This window comes from Pagrus pagrus (assembly GCF_965226575.1).
Source record: "Pagrus pagrus genome assembly, chromosome: 15".
NCBI lineage: Eukaryota > Metazoa > Chordata > Actinopteri > Spariformes > Sparidae > Pagrus > Pagrus pagrus.
This window is the reverse complement of record NC_140199.1, coordinates 13,951,939-13,964,112: the sequence shown is the minus strand read 5'-3', so window position 1 is coordinate 13,964,112 and position 12,174 is coordinate 13,951,939. Positions and strand designations below refer to the sequence as shown.

The following is a 12,174-nucleotide window of genomic DNA, read 5'->3' as shown; positions in this document are numbered from 1 at the left end:
AAGAAGGAACATGGGGAAGAATGAAGAGAGAGACAAGGAGACGCAGTGAGAGAGTGCAAACACAGTGGAACACACCAGAGCCAGATCCCAAGGCAGAGCATCAAAAGGCCGTGGTTAAGCACCCCGCAATCAACACCCCATAACCCAGCACACGGCCTGCATACCATCCACACACTGCTCTTCCCCTCTTGAAAACACATACTCACATCCACAAGTGCCCTCAGCGGCATACACACTCCCAGCGCTCCTACACGCAACCACTAGAATGTCGTCCTCATTACACAACACACTGCGGGACTGTTTTTTTGCACAAGAACAAAACAAGCGAGTTTTGTTTTAACTGCTCAGCCCTGGGTGGTTCAAAGGCAACACTGCTGCGACGGTTTTGTGGTTTGTCACCTGCTGCAGGGCTAAAGACATCCTCCACAACCCACCATTGAGGAAAACAGAGAGGTACAAGAAAGTGAGAAATTCTTTCATCTTGTTGAGAATTAAAAGATTGCTTTTTCTTCCCCTCAGGAGGATAATAGCAGGATTATTTCCGTGAATAGCGCAGATGATGGGGAGTGTCGAGTTGTATGAGACTCAAGCCACGTTTATTGTTGCCCCTGGCAGCATGTCGCCACAGAGGCCCCATCAGTCTGTACTGCGGTACTGTTCAACGTGCAATGAAAGTGAATGAGTAGCTTTGAAATATAAAACCAGACTCAATGTTTTATTAATTTAGCAATACTTTGACTAAAAGTAGATCCTGAGGCAAAATACATCTCACAGCAATAACTTAAGGTCCTAACATAATTAGGCTGAGGTCTTAAATTTAAGGTGTTCTACCTGCTGTAATAAAGTAAATGGCATTTAATGGATATATATACTGTTTTACTGAACAATTGTAAATATTTATCCATCACTTTTAACTACTTCAACCGTTTATCCATTACTTTAGCTAACTATTTTAACATGTATCCATTGTTGTAGCTGTTTCAACTTGTCTGTTGTTTAGTTCTAGTGTTCACGCACCGTGTGGTGGTTAGATGAGTATTTCAGTGTAAATGGGAATATTATTTTAATATGTTTAATTAGTTGAGCTATTTCGCAGTCTTTATACACAACTAGTAGTAGGTACCTGGGGTTTGAGTTCCCTTGGTTGTAAGTCACAGGTTTACAGTATATACAGTGCCTACAAAAAGTATTCAGCCCCTTCGATGTTGTATGTGGTCAATGTAATTTGGCTTTTTTGACAAGAACTTACAAAAAAATACCTTTTTAATGTCAACGTGTAAACAGATTTTTACAAAGTAATTTCAATTATGAATATATAATGTAAAATAAGTGAACACTGAATGTGTTTGTCATTGAAGATGTGTGTGTCAAGGGTGTGTGGTGAAGTGCACTGGAGTGTGTGTGTAGCAGCGCGGCGCCTTCGCCCGGTCCTTCACATTGGATTGTTTTAATTTGTCCTCTCTGCTCCACTGACTCTTGTCAAACAGCTGCCTCTTACAGAACAGGGCAGAGTGGTTTCTTGTGGGTGTGGGTGTGTGTTTGTCAGACCTTCTTCAGATTGTATTCTTAGCATTTGTTTTAAAACACTCAGAGTACCAGATGGTGCAGAGAACAGTGGTAATGTGTCACAATTTAGAGCAGGATTCCATGTAATATCAACCACTTTCAAAAGGGTAGGCTACTCAGGAGACCCACATACATGAGTCAACATGCAGAATGTCATAGTGATTCATCTGCTGTAAGATTTTGTGTCTTTGATATTGCAAGTATTTGTATTATTACTCAATCATAAAGAGAAACTCAAAGGATTTAGATCTTAGTTATTTATTGTGTGTGTGTCTGTGTGTGTGTCTGTGTCTGTGTGTGTGTGAAAGGAGTGGAAGTCAGGCCCTGCAGCAGCTTCCGGCCCGCTGGCTGTCTGAGGTTCTAGAGGAGGTCAAATCCAGCGACCCGTCGTCCAAGCTGTGTGCCACACGCCGCAGCGCTGGAATACCCTTCTACATCCAGGTGTGTAAGCATGGCTTTGAAAATGTAAACGCATGAATCGGACAAAGGAAGTATCAAATGCGTGCTCACTCGTTTCCGTCTTGATTCTGGACTCGCTCTGTTGATTTTTAAGTGTTGGAAAGAGGCCCGTTGTTTTAATTTAAAACCCTTCAGAAAGCAGAAGATGCAGACCTTTGTCAGTAAACATCACATTCCTCTCATTTAGTTATTTCAGAGTGTGTGGTGAAGCGGTCACATTGGTTTACTCCATCATTACTGAATCTAGCCCTCTCTGGACATAGTCAGCCTTTGTTGCTGTTTGGGATCCTTTGGTGCTACTCAAGACACAGTTGCTTTATTTGTGCCTTTTTTCCATCATCATTACCTGTCAGTAGACTATAGGCAAAACAGGGATTTTGTTTTGATTATTTATGTAAATTCAGTTGTCATTTTCTGGATTAAGTTAAGGTATTGCATACCTGTCCTTCCAAGGAGGTGGACAGGTATCCCTCCTCTGTGGTTTATTCTCAGGAGAGTTATTCCTCACTTGAATTGAGAGTCTAAGGACAGAGGATGTGCAGAGGCAATGCGATCTGTGATACTGGGCTTCAAAAATAAAATGGACTTGACTTAAAATATGTGACTTCACATTAACTGTGACACAAGTTCATATTATGGTTAATGTAAAAAAAAACAAAAAAACATTTGGTCAAAATGAACGTTATGATATGGAATGTGTTACACGGACATAGCGATGGTTACGGTTAGCGAATGAATGTTGGAAGGTTTTTCTGAGGTTTCTCAAATAGAAACCCTACGTTTCTGTGCATGCTCGTGTGTGTATATGTGTGTGTGCTCTTGTGTTCCTGTTTACTCCTAAAAGTAGTGCAATCAGCAGTTCTTGGCATGCCACTGGAGCACTCATGCTGGAAGAACATTGAGTTTCTTAATCCATCTGTCTTTTTTACTCAGTGACTCGCATAAACACTCATAACACACACAAACACACAGATTCACGCACACACATATATCCGCACACACGTGTTGTCCTTTGGTTGACCCCGCTCGGTAGTCACCAGTCCCACACACCTCTAACAATGTGTTGTAATATCTGACTAACCTACCTTAACACTTGACTGACTCAGTCTGTTGTTCAGCCACAGCTCGCCTCCCCACTTCCTCTGATTACTGATATTAAAACTAGACATGACAGAGTTCATGTTTTATCATAGCAGTAATTTGGGAGTGGGGGCTGCTCTTTCTTGTGGTTATGGGTACGAGGCGCATGGCTGCACCGCTGACATCACTGACTCCCTCCTGTTTCAAACACGTTTATAAACCAGGCACGTGTGCTGTTTAAAAAAAAAAAAAAAAAGTCTGAGATCCTTGAACTTGCTGAGTTTAGCCTGATTTCATTCTTAATTTTGATTTTTAAATGAGACTCAAACTCAATTCTAGGTTTCAAATGTCCAACATTTGTCTTCCTGCAAATGCCATTCATGATTATTTCTAGGAATTATTTGCACGTTAAATGCCACGAGCTTCCCCGTTGCTTATCTTAAAATACTTTTCTAATGAAGAGATGGTGAGACTGTGTAAGTTGGAGATTTAGTCAAGTGGGAGAAGAAAGAGTAGCAAGGCAGCGCGGATCATGATAGAAAACAAATATGGGCGACTCAAGATGTGGATGAAAGGAGATGGAGAGACGAAGAAGATAAGATGAAGGAGAAAGCGGGAGAGCCTGGCAGAGCGGAGGAAGTCTGGAGAGAAGCAGAAGTCGACACCTTGGCAGAGCTTTGAGCTGCATTCCTTCACACAGAAAGACAGAGTCAGATCCGGGAAGGCTGGCTCCTACTCTCGCCTCATGCTGGTCTGGACCGACCTGGGACAGACTTCACAGGAACCGGGCTAGCCCTCCTCTTCCTCTTCGCTTTCCTCCACCCTAACCCCCCCAAGAGTTCATAAGAGCCAGACAGTGCCTCCTCCTCTCCTCCCTAGCTCCATCCTCCATCTCTCCATCCCTCCCAGGCCTGACTGTTAACCATAACCCAGGCCAGACACACAGCTGGCTCCCATCAGCTCCCACAGTAAGATAACTCCTTTCTCACACAGCAGCCGACTGCTGTCACCTCCTGGCTCCCACATTCCCAGCTCCCACTCCTGGCACATACAAATGATGTCATTCAGTCGAGCTATCAGTATAGACCGACTTACGTAAGCGTAAAGCTGTCTTTATGTGATAAAATGCCACTATACTGTATACAGTGATGGGAATAAATTAGTTCAGGTCAGAGCCCGACCAGTCTATACACTACATGTGTTACTGGAGCACACTAACCTTGTCTTTTAAACTCACTGCCACTGCCGTCCCTTCTACTGCTGACGAGCTTGGTGACCCCTGACCCTGCACATGTCCATACAGGTCCTACACTGCCATTACCGTTCATGTGCATATTGCATCTTGTGGATGCGTTAATTTCTGAGGACGTGCACAACCAGTGCTCCAAATGGACGCAGGACACACGAGGCGGCCATCTTGCGTGTGCAAATGCATTGTTAAAAGCACGTATATCTCTGGCCTGAAGCTTTATGTGGCTCCAGAGGGAGCTACGCAAAAGCTGGGCGCAACCATAGATGGTACAATAAGTGGACGGCGCTCCCAGCTTGGAAAAGTGAAGCCAGTTGGGAAGTGCCTTAAATCTTCATTGTTTCTAATGGTCAGCAGGTGATGAGTCCACTGGATTCAAAAAGAAGTCTGACTGTGCGTAAGCTTGAGAAAATGACCCTATTTTTCTCTTTATCATTTATCACCTTAGCAGACAGTTTCCTGATGAGTTTCTGGTCTCAATCATGAGGAGGTATGTTTTGTAAATTCTGGTCCCATTTAGAGTAAAATAAACGATTAAGCAGGGTATGGCTATCTTGTGACAAGTTGCTAATGCGACGTATTCTCCGATCCAATTATCTGAATCACATGAATCGCCAACCAAACTGTCAGCAGTTGAGTTGCATTGTGGGTAGTGTAGGAACCAGGTTTTCACAAGGAATAGGTCGGTTTTGTTGCATTGATTTTGATCCTTTGTGAGTCTGACCGTTTGTAGAAGTGCAGTCACCAAAATCTGATTAACACACAGTAAGTATCATGAACACTGACCTGTTTTGAGGCTCATTCTTTTCTCCTTCTTTTGTTTTTTATACCGCAGGCTCTGCTCTCCTCTGAGCCCAAGTCATCCAGTTGCAGCCTGTTGAAAATGACCATGAGGGAGCTGATCACTTTGGCCATGCCCTCTGCTGACAGGAACACTGACAGCTCCACTGTCCCTCAGGTTTGACCTCCCAGTAGCTTCATGCATGGGTCTTATAGCGAGTCAGATTTTACCCAGGAGAGCTGTTTTTCTGAAAAAAACTCTAATAAAACACTTGAAAAAAACTGAATTAGCATCATAAGGAGTTCTGCTGTGACTCAAGCTCCTGATTTTTATCCCTAATACAGTTTAAGCTCCATTAACGTTCAGAGAAGTATTAATTGATTCTGAAAATAAAACAAACTGGATCACATCCATTATAATGGAGCTGGATGGCACAGTGGAGACTGTCCAGCTCTTGAAAATACATCAGGAAAGAATAACAGCCAAACTGTGCTGTAATCTGGCTGTTGCTGTTAAATTTGTCTACCAGCCTGAACATGAGGTCAGTCATCTTTTGAAGGTTGCGTAATATTTATAAATATTCTCAGCTCATTAAATAATGACGAATAGTAGTAAGTTGTGCAGCACATCAGCTGTGGAGGCCAGTGGACAAATGTAATGCTCTTATGGTTACGTAAATGTTTATTTTTTGAGTAATGTCGTTTAAGTTTTTCAAAAATATATCATCGTCTTTGTCGTTGTGTGTTGTGTTTAATCACCACAGGTCCATGCGCTGAACATCCTCCGGGCTCTGTACAGAGACACTCGTCTGGGGGAAAACATCATTCCCTTTGTCTCAGATGGACTGCAGGCTGCTGTGCTGGGCTTCACTTCTCCTGTTTGGGCAGTGAGTTTCCACTTCCATGTTTAATACGTCTGTTTTTCTCTGTTGTTTGTATTTAGACGGATTAACGTGTGCCCCCAACTTCATGCTTGTTTTCCACTCCAACAACTTCTCCTGGGAGGTGTTTCTAATATTTGGCAACCGCATTAATATCCCTGGTGGTAGACTAAATATTCATAAACACACACTAGAGACTCCAAAATTACTATAAAATGTAATCAATATGTGTCTGAATAGATTTAACAAAAACTTCATGATAATGTGGATAATGTCTCTGTATCTGTGATACTAATGTGTGCTGTGTGGTCACTTTTGATATTAAACACACTGTCTCTCTGTCCTCCATCATCCTTCCCTCTGTTGTTTTGCGTCCCAGGTGAGGAACTCCTCCACTCTCCTCTTCAGCACTCTGATCACAAGGATCTTTGGAGTGAAGAAAGGGAAGGACGAGCACTCAAAAAAGAACAGGTCCGCTGCTTCTCCCTCTCTAGCTCTGCTCTACTAGCTCAAGTTTACTCTCATGTGCATCGGTGCAGAATGAAATGCATAAATCAGTGGATGTCAGTCACGTATGTAAAAATAAGGTCTAAAAGTCATAATTACTAGTGCATACAACTTCTCTGCGTCAAGCCAATGTGGCCCTTGTTCAATACTGTCTCTTTAAAACCTTAAAAACAAAGGAATCTCAGTCACTCACTTGACTATCTTGCAGAGAATGTAATAAATCTATGTTTTCATAGTACAGTGACACTGCTTAAGGAATTTAGAAGTTACATTTAAAGCATTTAAACCTTAAACAGAAGTAGCAGGTGTGTAAACAGTGGTTGTTTGACACCACAGGGGGGCACTGTTGTAACATCACTGTCTCTTAAAGGCAGGTTTCACTGCAATCACACCCTTACTTGAGGATATGCAGGTCTCCACTGCTGCTGCACCCGCAACAATGGAAGGACACTGGAGGGAAAGAATAAAGGGCAGTTTCACTTAAAAAAAAAAAAAAAATTATACATTTATCATTATGAATGCTCTATAAAAAGACGTGAGATCATCCCATCGCTGCTGTACTGTGGCGGGTTTCATACGAGTGGGAGTGTGATTGATAAGACCACAAGTGCATCATAGCAAGATTCGTCACAAACGCGTGTCATCAAAAGCACAGTTACTGTACAAACAAAACTCAGCATGTGTGGTCTTATGAGGAGCTGCAGCTGTTCACCGGTTGCACATCTGTGAGCAGTATGGTCTGGATTACAAAAATGTACTTTGTCACACAATTTTAGGGGAATGTTCCTGTGAGGGTGGAAAAATGAACTGAAACAGCAATTAAACCACAGAGCATGGACCATTTGAAGTTCTTATAAACTCTCTTTTGTAAAGGTGATGTTGGTTATGGTCATATTAATATGATGATATTAATAAAAAATAAGTCTCTCAGAGATGACATTTTAACAACAGGCACACAGTAAATCACAGTCACTTTGTCGGTGATGTGGACCGGCATTTAGACAGACATGACAAGACATAGACAGACGACGTCATTAACGTAGAGCTTCAACACTAATGATTATTTTCTTTGTTGATTAATCTGTTGATTTTTTTCCAACTAATCTGTTAGTTGTAGGTCTATAAAATGTGAAAAATGGTGGGAGATGTTGATCAGTGTATTCCAAAAGGCCAAGATGACATCCTCAAATGTCTTGCTTTGTCCACGATCCAAAGATATTCAGTTTACTGTCAAACCGATAATTGAATTATTATCATTATTATTTTATTTTTATGATATCCTTAGAACTATTCAGGTTAAATGAGATGATATATATAAGATATATAGCCAAAAGTGACTGCCCTCCATATCCAAACTAATTCTGTTCTGGGAGCTGTCACTTGATGGAGATCTCATTTTGGTTTATAAGCTGTTTATATGATTGTCTGCCACTGTCACACACACAGAGTCAAAATGAGTTTGAGTTGGTGATGAATCAGTTTAGAAGTTAAACTGTCTCAGTTTCAGCTGGAAGGTTATCAGTTGTTCGGCCTGCTTTGCTGCCAAAGATTGTTTGAAAAATTGTGGATTGTGTTTGAGGTTTCTGGAGAAGAGTCTTAAATTATAACAGACTCCCAGTGCCTTGTCAAACAACCATCCAAGTATTTGGAAACCTTGATAATGGAAATGATTGCAGACTCGGGTCAAGTGTGTTTTTCCACATGTATTTTATGATTTGTTTTATCTAACGTTAGGCGCAGAGTAGGTGGTGCTGCAACAGGTTTTGAAGGACGCCATAATCACAGTGAAGTATTTGATGCTGTCGCAGGCAAATCTTAAAAAAATGTTCCAACATTAAAAATTAAACCTGCTACACATAAGCATATATTGTCGCTTTGAGCATGCTAACATTAACAATTAGTGTGTGTGAAAGGTGTAATGTGTGAGACATGGCCTGAATTTTAGTTTAAACCATTTACGTCGGTCTTTGAGGCCGTGTTTAGTCCCAGTTTGATGTCCAGCTACCTTCACTTGGAGGCTGCTGAGCCCTGTTGTGCAGAGCCCCGTTGCCCATGACGGCTCCCTCCATGGTCCAGTATAATGAGCAGCAGTTGGCCTGTTACTCCGGTGATATGCGGCTCCCTGTGTTTTTGGAGCTACCTTCAAATTCTGGTCATATCTCCCATGTTACATCTTTAAACCTCTTACCTCACCACTATTTATTTTAAAATAAATATGCAGTGTGGCCTTGTACAGCTTGAAACCATTAGAATATAAAACATTTATTTGACTGATATCTTACTGGGCCCAGTTGGAGCTGATAGAGATCCCTCTAGTATTCAGAGCATATTAAAACAAACACGAACAATAATGTGCTTGTACTGCTTGGCTGTAGGACTATATGATGGTTGTATTGAGGTCTATATTGAGCTCAGAAGTGATTTGTTACCCCACAGATAATCCAGGGTAAAGTTTCACATGGCTTTGGGCCCTGCTCCGGGAAGCTCCGTCTGCTGCCCTGTGCTGAATTTCTATTGGCTGCTTCCCTGAAGGCCTCTGAATGCTGTTAACCAAGCCAAGGCTGCTGCTGTTTATCTTGTCTGTTTTCACTTTTGTTTTTAGTCCGCCGTCCCTCCCTTTGTATAGCTCTCAGTTAATTCCCCTTCCTCTTGTCTGCTGCTTTCTTTCCTAGTATTAATGTGTGGGGTGATTTTTATATTCACATGGGAGAGTGTGTGTGCTGTGATTAATGAGAAATGGTACATGTTCTTGTATTTTAGTGTTACTTTACAACGTTCGGTTTGATTATCTCAAAGCATGATAGTTGCCCTGTCCGTAAATCTCATTGTATTGACTTGAAACTGGTACAAAACTGTGCGTGTATGAGCCGGAAAGCTGCAGCTCATTTATAGTTGTGTCTTTTCCTCAGTCTGGTCTCTGTTATTACCACGTTTTTACAGTTGTGATCTCTGGCTGTAGAAAATGCATTGTGACAGCTTGTCCACTCTAATATTTGACTGTGTGTGTGTACGGGCCTCTTGGTCCACTAACACCGGAGCATAAACACATTTCCCTCTCACACACACCAGTTTATTTACAGCATTGTGTGTATTTGTGTGTGGGGAGACTGAGCTTCTTGCTGTCTGTGGGAATCTCAGCTGCTTTTTTTTTTTACATAGTTATTTGAATCCAGACATTTTGTTTGCTTGTGGATCATCATTCAACTAAACCCAGACTCCGGCTTCTCCGCTCCGTGACCGTACATCGATGTTGATCCGATATCGTTGCTGAGATAAATGCATCTGTAAACAAAGCTGACAGAGCGAAGATTGCTCTCTGCATTCCAACCAAAGCCTCCAGCTTTATCTCGAGCCTGCGGCAACTCTTCATTTGCACTACCTATGGTCTTGTACATGCAAGAACGTCCGTATCGATGTTATTTAGATCCTTTGGGAAAAAACTAAGCAGACTCGTAACTCAGGTACATTTATTTTAGCTTATGAAGAGTGATATTTTGCCAGACAGCCTTCTTCAGCCTTCCTGAAGCCATTCAAAATGTTGTCATTAAAACAGCCAGTTTATAAATGCATCAGAGTTATGAGTGTCGGGCTTTCCCATTCACCTTTATTGTTGGCTTTCCCTCTGTTTTTGTTCACTGAAGTGCTTTTGAGCATGGTAGCAAATGTTTTTCTTCAGAGTGCGGGGATCTCGCTCAGAGACACCTCAGCAGGATTGTTATTGTTGTATCACCTACTGTCAGTCGTGTATGAAGTGTCAGATCTGTTAACTAAAAACTGAAAAAATAACTACAAATCAAAGTAAAGTACAGGAAAGTGGTTCATGCAACTGATACATATTTTTTTTGTATTACATTATTCGAATCATGATACAGATGCATTAATGTGTGAGTTGCATGTTATTGTTGTAGCTGATCCACGTGGAGCTAGCTTAAGCTACTTTATATACAGTTAATTAGTTTAGCTCAGTGGTTACAAAGCTAAGGGGTCGGGCCTCTCCAAAGGGACACAAAATAAATCTGAGGGATGATAAAAGGAGGAACAAAATAAAAAAAGAAAAGTTACGCTTCTCAAATTTGGATTAAGGTTAATCGGCCACTCTAAACTGCCCGTAGGTGTGAATGTGAGTGTGAATGGTTGTTTGTCTCTACATACCAGCCCATTGATGAACTGGGGACTTGTCCAGGGTGAACCCCCGCCGCTCGCCAAATGTCAGCTGGGATCAGCTCCAGCCCCCCCTCCACCCTGTAAAGGCTAAGCAGTAACTGATGAATGATATTTGTATTCAGTTTTTTTTACTCTTCACTAATCCTGGAGTTTTTCTGTGAAATATTGGATAATTTTAGCTGTTTTGCGCCTTGAACACTTAAAGCCATGAAACCACTTGATATGTTTTGAGGGAAGATGTCTCCTAGATGTGACCGCTAATAACTCTACAGATGAGAAGTGTTTTGTTAGTTTAAAAAAAGTAACAAAGTAGAAACACTCGAGTAGAACATAGTAGAAGTGTCTCAACATTATCCTTATGTGCAGAACAATGCATATAAAATTGACTTTCCTTAAAGGTAGTGTAGCCTATATGAGTGTACACACACAGCTGTTAGCCCACAAACATAACCAGGCCTTTCACTTACACCTCCTCCTCTCTCTCCTCTTCCTCTGTGACCCTCACCCCTTTTACCCCATCTAATCTGCTCCGACACAACCTCTGACCTTTGTCCTGCAGGCAGCAGAGTCCTGTCAGACTGAGAGACTCATTAGAGAGAGCAGCGGAGGGCGGACACACACACACACACACACACCCCCTTATATAATAAACACAGTCCTGTTTTTGCACATGTATGACGTGAACATCAAACATTTGTGTGTGTGTGTGTGTGTGTGTGTGTGTGTGTGTGTGTGTGTGTGTGTGTGTGTGTGTGTGTGTGTGTGTGTGTGTGTGTGTGTGTGTGTGTGTGTGTGTTTCAGGTCACAAGAGGTGAGAAGTGTGTAATACACAGGTTGAATGGGGTTTTAAAAACTACACACATGACTCACTTCCCTACCATGACAGTGCCTGCTGTTAACTTGAACCAGGTCCAGAGTGTGTGTGCGGGTGTGTGTCTGTGTCTGTGTGTGTCTGTGTCTGTGTGTGTGTGTGTCTGTGTGTGTTGTGCATTAGTCCAGTGTCCGTTGTGACTAAAGCAGTATGAGATCTCTCCAGTCTTGTGATCATGTGCTTGGCAGAGCGGACCTCTTCCCTTCAGGAGCGACTTGATTTAGACGAGCAGAGTTAAATAAAAACTTTATTGGCTCTGAGGCTGAATGGCGGTCACAGCAGCAAGACCGCCAGTGTTAAATATAAAGTTTGTCATTTTATTGACAGTTGTATATGTGTGCGAGTAAATACATAAGCGCAGCCACACGTGACTGTAGCACATGGCGTAACATATGTGCATACACTTGAATGTATGTGTGTATTGTCAGCTGCAGCAAGGTGAGCCGAACATAAAGACTGGACTTGTTTGGATGAGTAAGAGTATTTGGCACACTTCCATCTCCTAACAGAGCTTCACAATATCCGATTATATACTCTCTGTCCTTTCCCCTCATCTGCTTCTTGTTATTTCTTGTCAGTTTTAATGAGGGAGAGCATTTGGGAACATTGGGATTAAA

At 42.0% G+C, this 12,174-nt stretch overlaps 1 protein-coding gene across 4 annotated transcripts in view; it reads left to right on the top strand.

Moving 5' to 3' along the window:
- thada (THADA armadillo repeat containing) overlaps positions 1-12,174 on the top strand; it is a 92,419-nt gene that overhangs the window by 18,269 nt on the left and 61,976 nt on the right. For all 4 annotated transcript variants that reach the window (XM_084376595.1, XM_084376592.1, XM_084376593.1 and 1 more), the window contains 4 exons: positions 1,875-2,007; positions 5,190-5,312; positions 5,899-6,021; positions 6,395-6,486. In XM_084376595.1, coding sequence (XP_084232721.1) covers positions 1,875-2,007; positions 5,190-5,312; positions 5,899-6,021; positions 6,395-6,486 — 471 coding nt within the window. The remainder of the gene's footprint in view (positions 1-1,874; positions 2,008-5,189; positions 5,313-5,898; positions 6,022-6,394; positions 6,487-12,174) is intronic.